Raw genomic sequence first — 18,110 nt, forward strand, 5'->3', positions numbered from 1 at the left:
CAAATTTTCCAAAAATAGGCACCCTAAGTGGGACTGATTTTTCTATTTTGGTGTTTTTGCAACCCTACATGGAACTCGTGGAGGTTAAAAAAGGTACCCTGACCAGCGGAGAATCCCCGTAACCCATCTTGCCCTAGTACCCCCCTGGGCTACATGCACGTTCAAATTTTTCATGATTGTTGGTATTAATACATCTATAATCTTTACTGGTGGGCAGGATAGCAACTATTTCTAGCATTTTATACCTAAGTAGCCTATCCAAAACAACTTGCTTATCTCTCATTGGCTGTTAACAGTTGTTGCTATATTGCCCATGATTTGCTATATTGCCCATGATTCAAGATAACCCATCATTATCATAGCTGTAGTTTAGTCATTCCAATATTGATTGCAATTTTAGCCAGCCACAAAAGTATCGGTCGTAGAGTGTAGAGTGACCACCAATAATTTGCTTAGTTTAAGATAGTTGAGGCTACTGAGATGATCTATTGGAGTGACTAAAGTGAAGAATTGATGCAGCAAATAACCAAAGGCCAAGGGAGTGGGGAGTGTAAAGTTTCAGCATCACTTCAAGGCCTCATAAAAAGCATATAAAGGGAAGCCTTTCTTCAGGGCAACTTGCCAGGAAAGAAAGTGACTCTGTAACACTTTTCTCTTAAAAGCTTTACGAGGGAAAGAAAATCATTTAACAAACTCACCTATTCCAATTCTATGGTCTTTTTAAAGAATTTTAACAGGATTGACAATTCATAGTGTGCACCCCCGCAGAATAGTGCGGGGGGTTTTGCTGATTTGGGTCGAAAATTTTCAGGTGGGATTTGGGGTTTTCCAGGTTTTAGGTGGGAGAAACAAGTTAAGGTGGGAGTTAATTTCTTTAGGTGGGACTTTGGGTGTTTTGGAAAAAGTTAAAGTAAAATTTCTTATTTTCAGATTTTCAGATTTTATGATATATTTTTTTTATATATTTCATAAATGTATATAATAGACATATTAATATATTTTGGATTTAACACAGGTTACTGTAAATTGCGGTTTAACTTTTATTTGATAAGCGCTATATATATACAGTATTCAAATGGCTGGGTGGCCACCCTCCGCCAACTGAGTCTACTTTGCTAATAGCCATGTGACGTCATATTCAAAATGGCCATCACATCTCCCTGTTCAAGTCGACGCTCTAACTGAAAGCTGACAGGATGAAATATTTTACCTCCCTCCCTCCCTGCAGTTATGGTTGTAGGCGATCCTCACTTATTTATACTAATATTGTAGTTATCGGGACAAATTTTCCCCAAAACTTCTTATTCGAGGATTAGCCATAATTTCATGCCAAACTTATATCTAACGACTCACACTTGCTTCTAAGCCGTCTGACTACTTGATTGGTTTCTACCCCTAATGTAGGTCATAGGCAAATGGAAAGTTAAACATATGTAATATATTGCATCTTCATATTACGGTAAAGAAATTTTGTTTTGTTCCTCGAATTAGTATATTTTTTTTGTTTTTAGCTGGGATCTGGGAGTCTGGGCTGAAGGTGGGAATTTTAGGATAAGGTGGGACCTGAATTTTCAGGTGGGACCTGGAACCCCCTTGAATTTGTCAACAATTTTGATGTGGATTGTGTTCTGTGTCTGCTCTGCTCTCCTCTGGCTGCTTGGTCGGTCGTCTGCAGAAAAACCCTTGCAAAATCGAAAGTGATTCTCGAGACGGGGGTAACGTTAGAAATTTGAAAATCACAAAAGTGATTTTTCGCAAGGTTAGCAATACATTGAATATAAAATGTTTATAGTTTTTGGAAAGCTTATTTTCTGTTCTATAATAAACAGGGTGTGCCTTTTTATTAAACGTGACTGGAAAAAAGTTGTGACAAAAAATAGTTTTCAAAGCTCTGTAGAATTTTACTGAAGAAAATTATGAATTTAGCACAATCGGGAGAAACTAAGTCAATTGTCAAGGCTCTGAATACAGTTATTGGTTTTTTTAAAGGCTAGAAGGAGACCTTGCGAAATTTCAATTTAAAAATGCATACATTTTCGAAAAAAACCAAAACCCCGTCTCAACATTGAAATCGCGCTTCCACTAAATCGCGGCGAGAGGTTTTAGTCACGTGACTGATGTGCCTACGATTATCAGCTAATAAAAATTTGAAATTTATAACCGCAACGAGTTTTCACTAACTGTCACTAACCATCAGTTTAATTCATTGTTGTAGATAAAAAAACCAAGCGGGAAATTCAATCATTAACCAGTCAATTTTGCTCCATGTTAAAATTTTTAGCTAAAATCAGTTCATCAACCATTCCCATTGTTGCATTGTCGGCATTGCATTCGTTGGGTGCAAACTTTTTTCATATTGCAAGTATGTAATTTTTCAGGAATAACATGGTCAGATTTATTCACAGTCTTCGTACGATTTATGGAAATAAACAAACAACATTGAAGTTAGTTTGTTGTGAAAGTTGATAAAATGTCCTGTTTTTTCAAGACCAAGAGATTGTATCATCTCTCAACTCATTCCAGCTCATTCCAAACCAACAGAATGTAAACGAAACATCAAATCCAGAAAGGAATATTAAGAAAAGTTCATCATCGACCATTCCTTGTGACAATCGTACAAAAATCATGATCCAATTCAACTCATCAAAGCATATAAACCAAAGCAAAGAAAAGTAGCGAAAGTTGTTGTCTATTTTCTGCCATCTTTGTTTTGACAGTTAGAAACAAAGCAGTATGGTCCGCCGATCAACAATACGCTTCTGAAACGGCCGACGTTGCCCGATCGACAAGGAGAATAGAGCGCCGTACGGATATTTACCACAGACGTTTCTCGAAGAAATGACGTCTTCCGCCTCGAAAAAAGAACATCCTACTGTTTTTACCGCCGGAGCTTGATTTAAAAAGAGACTCATGTACAAACTCACGAAATTGACCAAAACCGAGCGTTAGACTTGAAGAAGAAATTTTACCGTTTTAACAAATATTTCCTATATAGATAGGAAATATTTAATAAATAATAGTTATCGTACGGTACCTAGTACAATGTGGGTTATATTTTTATGATTATTATATCAAGCTGATATATTCAATAGGTAAAAGTTGGTTGTTTAAATTTCAACCCGTGGTGATGTAATATTCAACAAAGCGAAGCCGAGTTGATTATTCATTACCAAGGGCTAATAAATCTAATAACCAACGAAAACCTATTGAATATATGTTTTATTATATACGAAGAGGCAAAAACAAAACATAGTGATAGTCGAACGATTCACATTAAGTACTCCCATAATCGAACGTTCGAATATTTTTGGACCTACCCCGGTGGAAGTCCTATAAATTTACCTTTGTCCGTTCGTTCGTTATGAGCTTTTCTCCAGATTGGCTAATTAAAATTTTCCGATATTTTGCAAAAATAATCAAAATAGTGAACCCTCGAATGGGCCATTCCATTTTATATCCATACAGAGGGGTGGACGAACATTTCCAGAGGGTTATCCGACTAAGATTTCCAGGGGGTGTTGTTTCGTTTTTCCAAGGGGGTAAAAAGTTATTTTGAAATTTCCAGGGGGTAAAAGACTGATTTTAGTTCGTCCACCCTTATTTCAGGTATGAAAAGAATGTAAATTTTGCCATTTTCCAGGGGGTATCCAGACATTTTCAATGATTTTTTTTCACTTGAAAAGGTTCGTCAACCCCCCTGTATGGTTTTTTAATGGAACAGCCCAATGTGACGGAGCCCGATTTTTGAAAAAAACAACAAATTTTTGGGTCAATTTCGGCCAAAGTATGCCCAAAAATGAGGTTTTATGAGATTTCCTCGAGTTTGAATAATTAAATGTTTCTCATTTTTTGCATAAAGACAGAGCACTATCATAGGGAAGAAATGGTCGAAGCAGATTTTCGTAAAAAGAAATTTTCGGCTCAGAATATGAACTTCAAGCTCTAAGAATCATTATTTTATAAGCAAGCAGATCAAAGTTCTTACCTAAATCACTCATTTTCTCGATGAGATGGATGTTTTTTGCTATTTATTGAAATTGTACCTTTACAGAAGATAGGGTCTTATTTGTTTGAAATTTTGAGTTGCTTAAATGTTTTTTATAAGAATTGGGCCAAATTCGTAATTTATTTACAAACACATTGGAAAAGAAACATTTTACTGGCTTGAGGAGCTTAAAAATAGTCATATTCCGTTGAAATACAGTGCACTTTTTGCTTGGATGAATTTCTACAGGTCTTCTTTTTAATAATTGGAAATTTTTGTTTGGACCTACCCCGCTGGAGATCCTATAAATAAACCTCTGTCCGTTCGTTCGTTACCAATTTTTCCCGGGATTGGCTCATTAGTGTGTGATTGTGATTTTTTGCACAAAGATGTGTAACTATAAACCCTCGAATGTGACGGAGCCCGAATTTGGAAAAATAAATTTTTTGGACAAATTGGGCCAAAAATGGCTAAAAAACGGGTTTTTTGGACTGTGTGAAAAATTGGATCATAAATTTTTTCTGATTTTTTGTATGAAAGTAGGGTACCATCATAGGTAAAAGATGGCTCAAGCAGATTTTTGCAAAAAGAATTTTGTTGGCTCGAAAAATGCATGTGTATCTATAAGAAACACTACTAATAAGCATACATCAATGTTCTTAGGCAAATTACTCAATTTCTTTATGAGATAGATGTTTTTTTTCGAGGGCTTACTTTTGAGGAATACGTGTGTTTAACTTAGGTATTAGCTTTTCTCGAGATTGGCTTTTTCATTCTTTATGATTTTTTGCACAAAGATGCATAACTATAAACCCTCGAATTTGACGGAGCCTGAAAAAATGTTTTTGGGCAAATATTGGATCATTGTTTTTTTCAGATTTTTTGCATGAAAGTAGGTAAAAGATGGCTCAAGCAGATTTTTAAAAGACGAATTTTTCAGCTCAAAAAACGCATCTTTATCTATAAGAATCACTATTAATAAGCATACATCAATGTTCTTAGCCAAATTACTCAATTTTTTGCTTACAAATTTTTGAATATGAAAGAATATTTCAAGAGCATAAAATTTTGGTTTCTTAACATTTTTGTATAAGAAACAAACGATTGATTTTAATAAATCGTCACTATTTGTGTTCTGAATGATTGATATCAATTATATGTGTTAGATGCATAACCAGGTAGGTCCATAAAAGTATCACTTGTTTTTCAAATTTTTTATAAGCACATGTTTGGAAATTTGCCCGAAATACGCCCAATATTGTGTGTTTTTCTCGAGATTTTATCATAAGATTATTTTGCTTAAAAGTAAGTTACTACCACAGTCAAAAGTTGGCTAAAGCAGATTTTCATAAAAAGAATTTCTAGCTATGAAATGAAAGAATCACTATTTACAAGCACAGATCAATATTCTTCTACCTTATAAATAAATGAATTATCTTTTTACCCAAACAAACCTTATTATTTTTGATTTTGACCAGTTATGTCATATGTGTTTCATTGTTTTAATATTCATTGATTAGTTTTGATAACCAGGTAGGTTCATAAAAATATCACTTTTTTAAGTTCTTTTTGCTCCGGCCTAGGAGCCTTAAATTCTCTCTCGTCCGACGACGACGCTTAAGACATTTTTTGTTTGTTTATCTAATCCGATAATCTATTCCGATTTAATAAAAACGGATTACCTGATTCAAATAATACTGTGATTTGATTGGCCGAAAGTATTTAAGAAAAAGATGGCTGCCGAAAGTGGACTAGTTGACTGTGTAGCAAATACTGGCAAATCTCAGTGAAAAATTGATCATTTTCATCATTATTCATGATGTTTTGGACATGATTTATGAGAAGTTTGATGCATACTGGCTCTCTAACAATGTGGAAAGACTTTGGAGAAATTTTGGCCATGAATCGTCAGCTGATCGTCGAGTGCTTAAAAAATCTTGCATATGGACATATGGCTGGCTAACCATAAAATTCTGTTGGTACTGGACAATGTCAATGAAACTTTCAAACACAAATCCATTGGAATTTAAAAGAGAATACTAACATTAATACATTACAGTGAAAATTTGAAAATGATCTGAGTAGTTTTTGTGGTGTTATGTGTATGGCTGAAAATGATCCTGTTTTGTATTCATCATTATTATTGTTGGCTGGCGACCGTTCCTTTTGATTCTTCAAACCCGACACATATTTTTTACAAACATATCACAATGAGAAATCAATAAAGGATACGAAAACACAATTCCTTTTCAAATTTGAACAAGATTGGAGAAATTTTCACAGTGTTATGGCTGAAAATGATCGTTTTTGGACTTTTTGTCGTAATTTCATCGCGGCTTGTGACCGTTCCTTTTGATTTTTCAAACCCGACACAGATTTTTTACAAACATATCACTATGAGAATTCAGTAAAGTATACTAAAACACAATTCCTGTGTAAATTTGAACAAGATCGGAGAAATTTTCACAGTGTTATGGCTGAAAATTATTTTTTGGACTTTGTCGTAATTTCATCGCGGCTGGCGACCGTTCCTTTTGATTTTTCAAACCCGACACAGATTTTTTACAAAAATATCGCTATGAGAGTTCAGTAAAGGATACGAAAACACAATTCCTGTGTAAATTTGAACAAGATTGGAGAAATTGTGGCAGTGTTATGGCTGAAATGATCGTTTTTGGACTTTGTCGTAATTTCATCACGGCTTGCGACCGTTCCTTTTGATTTTTCAAACCCGATACAGATTTTTTACAAACATATTACTATGAGAATTCAGTAAAGTATACTAAAACACAATTCCTGTGTAAATTTGAACAAGATCGGAGAAATTTTCACAGTGTTATAACTGAAAATTATTTTTTGGACTTTGTCATACTTTAATCGTAGAAATTTTAGCAAGACTTATTTTAGCGTATATTTGAATAGTTAAATTTTAGCGATCTGGCGATTTGGTGTGTTTTAGCGAGATTTATTTTAGCGAAAATAGGGAGAACTCGCTAAAACGCTAAAATTAGTCTCGCTAATATTTCTACGAATAAAGTAATTTCATTGGCTGGGGCGACCATTCCTTTTGAAGATTTTTCAAACAGGAAACAGGTTTTTTCCACATATACCACTATTTATAACATACACACTATTGTACCATTTTATTTAAAGGTTTATCCTACTCTTCCAAGTATTATCCCAACAGAAAAAATAATGCTTAGCTCAAAGCCGTGGCCTCTAATTTAGGCTATTTTTCTCCCCAAAATTTCATCCGGACCAATCAAATCAACAGCGCATCATGGCTTCGCTATTGGCAAGTTTAGAAAAAAATTAATTTACAGTATAAGAACTTGGAAATATTCACTTCTAAATGTTCATCTCCTTTAGCTCCAATTTTGAACTTTTTAGTCGAGGATGAGTGGGCGGGGGTGGGGTTAGTTCTTTAGGCAAGAAAGTGCATGTGTAATCACTTAGAAGAGCTTATTATTTATTTGTTAAGATTATTTCTCATACTCGCTCTGCAATAGAATTATTACTTTGCTTTCTGATCTGTTCTGATTAGTAGTTTGTGGGCAACATTCTAACACAACTAACTCAACAAGCTCATCTTTCACATCTCTCAAGCCGGAGCTTCCAGCGCAGCTGGTTTATTTAATTTGATTTGAGTGGAACAGTGTGGAAATCACACTGAAACGACCGCCGCCAAAAAATTGATCGTAGCAACGCTAACATTTTAAATAGACTCGTTTATTCATTTTGAAAAGAAAAAATGTATACGGTGAGTACTAAATTGGTCGAGTCAAGCGAAATAAAAAAATAGTTGGCTGTCAAAGTAATGGAGCCCAACCAAAAGGAGATTAGAAGACCAATGTGAAAAAACCCGCCTCCGGCGGTCGATAATGGGAACTGAATGCTTTTCTTATCCGTGTCCTTTATAATTTCATAATTTAATGATAATCGCGAAGGTACATCTTGAAGTACTAGGCAATTGACCATTCGATAACAGGCCCTACGTCAAGAGGGGACGTCCACTAATTTAGATGAATTGAAAGTTATAGCTAGTGCTTGTCCATAGCCCCATTGATTTTACTCAATATCTGTTCCAAAAAAAAAAGAATCGGAAATATTTTACTGATAGTTGGTGATCAATTCAACGAGGTGTTTGGGAAAATGTTTTGAATCGATTCCTCGAAATGATGGAAACTGATTCATGTCAATCAAACCATAATGTCCTGTGTCCCGTTCAACGATCAAATCGAATTTAAATAATTGGATCCCAGTCTTTTGGCGCATGCGTTGTATAATGTCTTTAATTAAATTCCGATTAAGCATGTTTGGTTGCTGATCACATGATAACCAATCGTGGTCATTCGGATCTTTATCGTGTAGATTCGAATTAAACGGTTGTCCGACTTTCGCTATTGTTCGCGTATTAAAAAATATTGTCGGACAATCGCTATCCTTTTGATGAAAATCTCTTATAGATGGATTTTCACAAATATTAAATCGGTCTCCAACAACAAAAACTTTGTAGTATACACCTGAATGATTACAAAATTCCTGAATCAAACAAGGTCGTTTCAAGTCGATTAATCTTTCTTCTGAGAAAACTAACGCCATATTATGACTACCATCATCTAGAGCCGCGTTAAAAGGCTTGGCAACAACTGGTAACCTGATATCCGTGTTCCTTATGACACGTTCAATGTCAGAGGACGACATTTCAGCAGTCAGTTCTACAGTTTTAGGAAAGAATACTTTAATATCATCCATTATGAATTGACAATGTTCAAATACCTCGATCATCGATTTTCTTTTAGTCAGTCTGAGACACCAATCAAAATCATCTAATACAACCATTTTTGAATGTCGGGTTGCATATGATACCAGGCGTTTAACTTTTTCATCAGCTTCTTGAATTGGAAACACATTGTAATAGTCAATTATTTTATGCAACAAAACATCAAATGGTCCTTGTGATTCTAAATCTGCATCTATGTCAATTTCTATAATCTTTATATTCTTTTCATCACAAAGTGCTTCGATACGTTCTGGTAAACAAATAGCTGATTTCTTCCTCTCCGGGATACACAATCCCAGTCTAATTGCAGACATCTCCACAAAAGATGTGTTCTCAATATGTTCTCAATATGTTCTGATCTATTTTAGTGGAATCGAAATCATCAGCACTGAAAGATCTAGAGTCGTTTCTTTTGAACCTTTACACAAACCAATAGTTCTAATCGATAACGTTTATTACAAACAAACCACCAATTATGATGACAAGTTTTTGACAAGCTTATTTTATCTTCTAAAAGCTCAATAAAGTTTGTTGAGAAATAGATTCAGTTCATGGTCAACCAATGAAGTTCAAATGCCACGTTTCCAATGCATATATTATTTGTTTGTTCAGATCAAACTTTTTTGTTTCTCAAGTTATCACAAATTACCAGACATTTCATTTCAACTTGCAATCCATTGAGTAGGCGTAGCATACCGTGTACTATTTAAACTAATAATATCTAGAGAGAAAAATGAATAAACAGAAAATTAAAAATCGATTTAAATTCATTACAGATAAATAAGAGAATAATTCATTTAAGGCTGTATATACACGATGGCAGAGAAAAACGACTTTGTCAAAATGATGATAATCTGTCAACCGGTAGTAATGAAATGATAGTCTAATTTTCTTAAAATAAATTCGAGCTTTTTTCTAAGGAAGCGAGTTCAAGACTTTTTTTTCTTTTTTTGGCGAAAAAAAACTGCCCGCTTACTCCACCCCCTCCCTGTCATCAAAAGGGAACTAGGATGACAACTTTGAAACAAAAAGAAAGCCATTGGGGATTGATATCTGGATCGCAGCTATATTCTTTTTTTTTCATATCAATTTTTTCATGGGAATATGTAGCCTGGATATCCAAGCTCAAAATGGGCTTTTCCAGAAAAAATTCGTACATGGGGGGTTAAGGATATTTTGTCCGGGGGGTAGCAAAAAATCATCAAAATTTGCCTCGTCCGGGGGGTAAATTTGCTCTGTCCGGGGGTAATTTGGGGTGTCCGGGGGGTCAGCAGATGCTTGTCCGGGGGTAAAACCTATTGTCCGGGGGCCAAAAGTAATCACTAAAAATTGTTATATCCTCCACCCCCATGTACAATTTTTTTCTGGAAGAGTCCAATTTTAGAAAAAACAAAATTTACCTCAACATACAAAAAAGTTCTAAAATTATAGAGCTTGGTCTCCCTAAAGAATGAAAGTGCAAACCCATGTTTCCAAAACTTTCCTAGCCAACCCAGGGCAGCAAAACAAAAGTTAATAAAAAGGAGCCTTACAAGATCTAAAGCCATTAAAAACATCCAAAGATTACATCAGAGTCCATCAACAAGTTTGCATGTATCACCATGACCAACCATCTTTTCTTGAAAAATGAACTTGCCTCTGTTTTCTTCCTTTTCATGTTTTCATGTAACAGAAAGCTCTATCTTCACTAGCAAGTGGAGGCCTATCCTATTTTTGCTTCAGAATTGCTCCGCGCCGTGTAGATTGGTCCTTACGGCTTTAGCGACAAAGCGCAAGCAAGCGGACTGCATTCTCATAGGGAGAATGCAAATCGCTCTAGGGAGACCAGGCTGTAAACCAGAACATAAAATATCAAAAACTAGACTGTGAAATAGTTTACAGCCTGGATATCCAGGCTAGGGAATATTTAGTGAATTTTAATATGGTAATCAATGGACGTTTTCAAATCTCAAGACGGCTTTAAAATTATTTTCTACATTTCAAATTTGACCATGTGATATTAACTCTAGTAAAAATCGGATAAAGTTTGCTATTTGATTTTAAGATTTACTTCATGTTCTCATTCAAGTTGCCGTCCTAGATGCCCTAAAGTCGATGGTACATAAAAGAGAGAATCCTCGAATATTGACGATATACGGCTTTGCCTGTGGAAATGAAAGTTTATTGGTCAGCCTAATTGGTCAGCCTAAGCTGAGCATTCAAATAGGTAAAATTTTCTTCCACCATAAGACGGCAAAAAAAAAATCCGATTTTCCGATCTCACTTTGATTTCTAAACTTCCTTCCGATCGGGTTAACTTTTTGGGTACTTTTAGCGTGCGTTGTTTTTACAGATCATAATGTAGTTTCAAGATGGCGACTCAAGCGATAGTCAGATGTGATAAGTCAGTGTTGTACCAAAGTATTTCCAGTGTAAATCTGTTGCAAGCTTCAATTTCTGTCATTTATTTTTTTAACTCAGCAAATCAAACACATGATTTTCATCAAGGGGATTCTTTTCCTACATCCTTTGAAGGTTTAAAGCCGTTTGCTCAAGTTTTTGTTTATGTTGAATTTTCTGATACTTTTTTATAGTTTTTGCAATAAAAACATATTTTTCTTGTTTGCCTCTAGGGGCATTGATGGTGTTATAGTGTTATTGGAATTAAATAAAGTTTACAAAAGTACAGCTACTGTATAAATTTGATATAAAGACTGGATGCAATCGTGCTTTTTTGGACTTGGACGTGTTTGTGATAAGGGCGAATCGCAAAAAACTGTTTGGTTCCCGTCATTTCTACTTTAAAAAGTGGGAGTCGTTCGGCCGGTCAGTCGAAAATATTTTTCTGTTAAGAAGCAGCTATACATCTTGTTGAAAGGGAATAGACCTTTTTTCAAAGAGGACGTCCTGTTGAATAATTATGTAGTCCAGCCATAAAAACAATGATAGAGCCATGCATAATTACTGTATCATGCATATTGTAATAATGCATCATTGTTTTTCTGCTGGACTACATAATTATTCAACAGGGTGGCCTCTTTGAAAAAAGGTCTATTTGTGTGGACTGATCCGAATTTTAAAATTGAGAAACCGTGGATAAACTGGTGTTTTCGGTTTACTCTCCATTAGCATGCGGCTCTCTACTTCGATTTGAAAACTTTTAAACACAGAGCGTGCAGAGGTCGACAGTGGAAATCCAGCAAAGCATCGGAAAAGCTTTCCGACTCTCCAGCTCTACCTGCTGACCGTAAATCAGATGACGGGAACCAAATGATGACATCACATCTCCTATTATTGGACTTGCAAAATTATGACAAATGGTCTTTGGAATTTGATCATTTATATTAATATTAATATATACAGTTCTTGTTGAAATTGATCAAACTATTTTTCACGCAGTTCCGGACGCAGATTGTGTTTTTCTAACCTTTTCTAACCTTGGCGCACATTTTGACTGAATGATGGAATGAAATGAATGGCGATAACAGTTTATACATATCTCTTATCATGTTTATCAGACTTGTAGAAAGCGGGCTGCCGTCAAGTTACACAACATGCACACTCTCGTCACAACTTGCACACCCATAACAAACAGATCAATCTGGTCTTCATTTAACATTGTTTTAAAGTTTAAAAAACACTGCCAGTGCTTGGCACAGAAGAGAGGACTCCCAGTTGAAATTAGTTGCTACACCGCTGCCCTGTTGAATTTATTTATTATGGTTGTGTGTTTATTCCGCCAAGGCGGTAAATCAATTGCCCAAATTCATAGACCAATCAAAAGCGAGTTTAAAACAAAACGGGGGAAAAATGAGCTTCCCCGCATAGTTATGAATTTTAAGTTTTGCTTTCGATTATCATTTGCGACCAGCAAAGTCTTCAAGATGGTTGTGTGCATGTTGTGTAACTTGACGGTACTAAACTACAAAATTTATTTACCCAGGCCAGACTGGAGGGGCCATCCATATAGTACGTACACAGTGAAGGGGGGAGAGGGGGTTTAGCAAAAGCGTACATCTATTGTTTAAACAAAGTCATTTCTATTGTTCTCTGCGTACAAGGGGGGAGGGGGTGTCAAATATTTGGAAAATCCTTGCGTACGTACTATATGGACAATGCTAGAAGAAGTATACTTTGAGCTTCTCGTGGGGGGGGGGTTGGAGGAGCTCTCAGGCTTGTTTTACATAATTTTAAATCAAGTTATCAAATGTTTCACATTTTGTAGATTATTCCACATATTTAGTCTACTCTGTTTCAGTGCATCTCTTACATCTGGTAACCCACTTATTAAAGCTATCTAGCTAAGCTCTATTGGCTGACCTTCCAGCCTCGGCTGGTTTATTGAGTTTTGCAATGCAAATGGGTGAAGAACTTTCAAAGTATTTTTCTCACCGGGACGATCTTTCAGTGGGGAGAAGGCCCAACCTGGTTCTGTGACATGAGGACTTTTTAGACCCTTTTTAGGAAGGAGGTTCCATTTAAAGGAAGTTTTAGGTAGGACCTGTGACGAAAATTATTCCTAGGGAAAGGACTAAAAAACGTCAAAATTCCTTTTAAAATAACATTGAAATTATACAGATCAATTTATATCAATAACATCAATAATACATCACTTTTACAACCTGTCAATTAATCGTCCTTTTATATGTTTTAGAGCAGAAATTTGTTCAAAATTTTTTATTCATCACACATCTGATGATCGTCTATAAGGCGTGAAACAAGCTGTAATGTTGTTTTGATTTTTGAAGAAATATACATTTTAAATTAGATCAATTTATATTAATTGTCTGTTTTTATTTGGTGTAAAAATATTATAAGTATATGTAATCGTCAGCCGTGCAAAATTACTCGAATCTGATTGGTTTAGAGGAGTGCGATTAATCGTTAATTGCCCTATTACCACTTTTTGCACTCTTCGGCGGGGGGACACTTTTGTCCCCTTATTCTTTTCTCTCCCAAGTCCTGTGTCAGAGACTTTTTTTTACTATAGAGGGTGTCCCTAATTAAAGTATCGAGTTTGAACATGCGATTGAGTTGAAAAGTTTTTGTGTGTTATCGCTAAAATATAAGAACGTTCTCCATCACACAGGCTTATTACAAAAGGTAGTTACAACGTATAAATTAATCGTAATGACAAAGAAAAAAGAGGGAGAGCTTAAAATACAATTTTGTGAACACGCACATAAAACTTTCTACTCATAGGCTGCGTTTAGACCAGCCTGGCATTTGTAATTGCTTGCAGTATTCTTTTGAATTCTATTGTTCCGCGCAATTGTTCGGTTTGTCAAATGCCTAATGATGCCAGCGTGTTGGCATTTGAAATGCCATTTTGAGCAAAGGAATCCCCTTTTCTGGCATTTCAAATCAAACAAAGGAACCAAAACAAAGAGAAAAAAATTGACATTTTGATTTTTTAAGTATTTGCACGTTTTTTATTCAGTTCTTTCTATAGATTGTAAAATTTGCAAAATTTGCCATAGCCTAGCCCTACGGCAAAAAGTTTCAGTCTTAATGACTGCAGTTTTTGAGAAATTCCATGCTTTTCATTGTTTGATCTGTCAAAGTTGAACTTGAGGGAATCACCTTTTCAGTAATGACTTTAAAAAGACGATTCCTTAAATGCCATGACAGAAAATACAATGGAAAAGCTATTAAAATCGAATCTCTCATGAGCAAATGCCAAATTACAAATGCCAGTTGGTCTAAACGCAGCCATAGTTGTGTTTCGACTCGATACTTTAATTAGGGACACCCTGTATAATAAAAAACAAAGACATTTTTTTTCTTCAATATAAAAAAGAACAAAGAAATTCGCTTTGTGTACATAAGTTGCATTGCAATTCGAATGTCAAAAATTTTCCCTTTTTCTAAAAAAACTATGATTTACTAATGATTATTTACTGACGATTACCTCGGAATCGTATGTTTTGTCGTGCAATTAACGATTAATCACTCGTAACAAAGGAGAAAATACCGTAATTTGCACTCGTCCTTCGGACTCGTGCAAATTACTATTTTCTCCTCTGTTACTCGTGATTAATCGTTAATTGCACTCCAAACCATACGATTACCAGTACTAATTATATGACTGATTTTATTTAGGTTGCGCGCTCTTATCCTACGGCGGGGTATTATTTTGTAATACCCCGCTTGATTTGTAATACCCCGCTCCCGCCAAAGATTTCTGATGATACGCCCTCTTTTCCGCCGCCCCGCCACAAACAAAACGCAGTTTACAAATACGTAAGCAACAAAAACTGTTGAACCATTCAGGAGAAATTAAGATTCTTCACTTCATTTTTAGAAGTAATATTTTTGATCAAAACCATTTTCTCCTAACATAATTTCACGCCTAGAGTAGTGTTCGAATTTCCAAAACATTCGATTATTTTTGACAATATTCGATTTTTTTAAAAACAAACACAAATAATATTTTGAGAAGACAGCCGTTCGATCAAAATCAAAGGAGGAAAAGTACAAGAGAAATGTACAAAGACGACAATAAATTCGAGCTGTTGGATATGATGTTATTCTTTTATAATAGCAAAATTCTAAAAACAAAAACACGAACATTTAAATGCACTTCAGAAATGGGCGAAGTCTCGTGGACTTGAGGGGAACGGGAGAAAATATCCGAATAATAACCATATAATTTGAACACTTCATTGTGACCATTTTGTGTGGAGATACGCGAAAGAAAGAGTATGACACTGATTACGAACCTGACTCGCTGATAATAATGCAGGCGCCTTTGCCATGGCAGTACCTTTACGGCCAATCACAATTTTAGCTTCTCAAATCTAAAATCAGCCTCTCAGATTTGGAATTCGGCTTCTCAGTTTACAATTTCAACTTCTCAGTTTTATGATATCTTTTTACTATTAAAGTTTTCTTCTTCAAAAATTAAGAATTGATTATTCCGCTTCTCAAATCATCTTTTCAGCTTCTCAGATCATCTTTTCAGCTTCTCAGGTCATCTTTTTAGCGTCTCAGATTAACTTTATAATTTATCAAATTGAATAACTGTGTTCTAAATCAAGTTGATGCCCGAGTTAATTCTATTGGGAATAGATATAAGCTGAACAGCTGATTTGAGAAGCTGAAAGGCTGAGAGTAAAAATTTGAAAAGTAGAATCGATGATTGGCCGAAAAATACCTCTCATACTTTGCAAAGGAGCCGAAAATACAACTTTTATGAAGAATCTTCTTACCGATAATATTGTTTGAAAGTTTGGATAATGGATTATTAGTTTTGTTGTTTGACATTATATTTTTGATATATTTATCTGCAACAATTTGAAAGTGATATGGGATAGAATGATTTGTGTTTTGAAGCAAGACATCATACCCTTACGGAACTTCCGCGCGTTTTAAATGCATCGAATTTTTCATTGAAATTTGAGTTTAATTGCAATTTAAATGTAGTGAAACCTGGACCTGGACAAAAATGTTAAACGAATTTAAATCGCATTGCTAGAGTAAAAACTTTGTAAATAAAATGCATCATGGAATAGCATACAGTATGCACTTTAATTGCATTGAAATAACATTTGAAAAAATAGGATATATAATTCATTAGGATTTCATTTTAACTGCATTTACTTTTTTGAACAATTTTATAATTTTTTGATACTTCACAATTACAAATACATTTTTAACATGAAAAAGAGAATTGAGGAGAATTATAAATACATTTTTAATGAACGGCGTCAAAATTAAAATGCACTTTAAATAGCGGACAAGATTTCAAATGAATTGAAAATCCAAATTTAAAATGCCTTTTTAATATCCGAAATATTTCTTATAGGAAAGATTTTTCATAAGAATCGAGAATTTTTAATGCATTATTTTTCTTTTCTTTGTAAGAATACCACTACCAGTATTCGGGTCCTTATAGGGATTTTATCGGGGCATTTTTTTTATTATTTTCCGAGGTTTATCGATGCTTGTAAGGGGTATACATTGTTGAGCTGTATTCGATGGGTTATTGGTTAATATTCACTCAGATTAACTGCGTTTTGAGATACAGGATACAAGTCTAATCGTTTGACTTGCAAATGGAATATTTTATTTAGTAGAATAAACAAAATTAAAGTTAAAATTTACAACGAAAATTCTAATAAATGATTAAAAATTTAAAAAAAAGTTTAAAAATTGAAAAATAAGATGGCGTCTTCGTCTTGGTTTGGTATATATCGTGATTTAATCATCCTTCAATTGTGTGTCCGTATTCCGTCGGTATATTATGGTTTTACCTGAAAGTTAGAAAGAAAATAAATATTAATAGATAAATTTTGGAAATACCATTGGAGTTGTTGAATTTAACCAAGGAAGAGAGGGACTCTTCCTAACATAGCCTCATGGCCTGACGGACATGGTGACTGACACAACTGACAACTGGCTTGTTAAGTAAAACTTTAAAAACAATTTTCTCAAATCTCTTGTGTTCTAATTGCTCGTATTTGATCAAACTAAACCGCCAATACACAAAACAATTTAGCTAACTAATTTGCTACAATTATCAATGAGCAGAGCATTTACCCAAATTATTAGAAAAAATAAATGTATTTTAAACGTATCTAAGAATTTTGAACGTAAAAAAATGTCACAAATTTTTACAATTTGGTTACGTTTCTTCGCATTGAAGAATAAATCAACATCAAAAACGATATTTTCTTTGTGATAAAAACAGATTTCTGTCCTTATTTATTGTGAACTAGCTCAACTTAAAATCCCATAGAAATACTGTGCTAGTCTCGTTTTTACAAGTAAGACAGAAATTAGACCCTAGATTTTCATTTTTTTTGTCATTCTAAACATAGCTCATGGCCTGACGGACATGTGACTGACACAACTGCAACTTGGCTTGTTAAAATAAAACTTTAACATCAATTTTTCTCAAATCTTTGTGTTCTAATTGCCGTATTTAATCAAACTAAACCGCCAATACACAAAACAATTTAGCTACTAATTTGCTACATCTCATGGAGCAGAGCAATTTACGCAAATTTCGAAAAAATAAATGTATTTTAACGTATCTAAGAATTTTAAACGTAAAAAATTGTCACAATTTTTACAATTGATTAAGTCTTCTGCATTGAAGAAAAATCAAACATCAAAAACGATCATTTTTTGTATAAAAACCAATTTCTGTCTTATTATTGTGAACTAACTCAACTTACAATCCATGGAAATACTGTGCTAGTCTCGTTTTACAATAAGACAGAAAATTTGACCCTAGATTTTCAATTTTTTTGTCAGACAAAAAACTTATGATTAAAATCAGAAAAAAAGTTGCGCCATTTTTTTTGAATACTGATATGTATAATAATAACATCAAAATTTTGTTCATAATTTGCGGAA

At 34.5% G+C, this 18,110-nt stretch overlaps 1 protein-coding gene across 1 annotated transcript; it reads right to left on the minus strand.

Annotated features, from left to right (window-relative positions):
* Nucleotides 1-8,095: 8,095 nt before the first annotated feature.
* LOC136815092 (inositol-tetrakisphosphate 1-kinase-like) lies at nucleotides 8,096-9,082 on the minus strand. The gene has a single exon (XM_067071531.1). The coding sequence runs from the start codon at nucleotides 9,080-9,082 to the stop codon at nucleotides 8,096-8,098; it is 987 nt and encodes a 328-aa protein (XP_066927632.1).
* Nucleotides 9,083-18,110: the final 9,028 nt, after the last annotated feature.

The sequence above is a fragment of the Clytia hemisphaerica genome, unplaced genomic scaffold (assembly GCF_902728285.1).
Source record: "Clytia hemisphaerica strain Z4C2 unplaced genomic scaffold, Clytia hemisphaerica genome assembly, whole genome shotgun sequence".
NCBI classification, from domain to species: domain Eukaryota; kingdom Metazoa; phylum Cnidaria; class Hydrozoa; order Leptothecata; family Clytiidae; genus Clytia; species Clytia hemisphaerica.

Coding starts and splice junctions, on each gene's coding strand:
- LOC136815092 (XM_067071531.1), bottom strand. CDS start 9,082: ATGTCTGCAATTAGACTGGGATTGTGTATCCCGGAGAGGAAGAAATCA.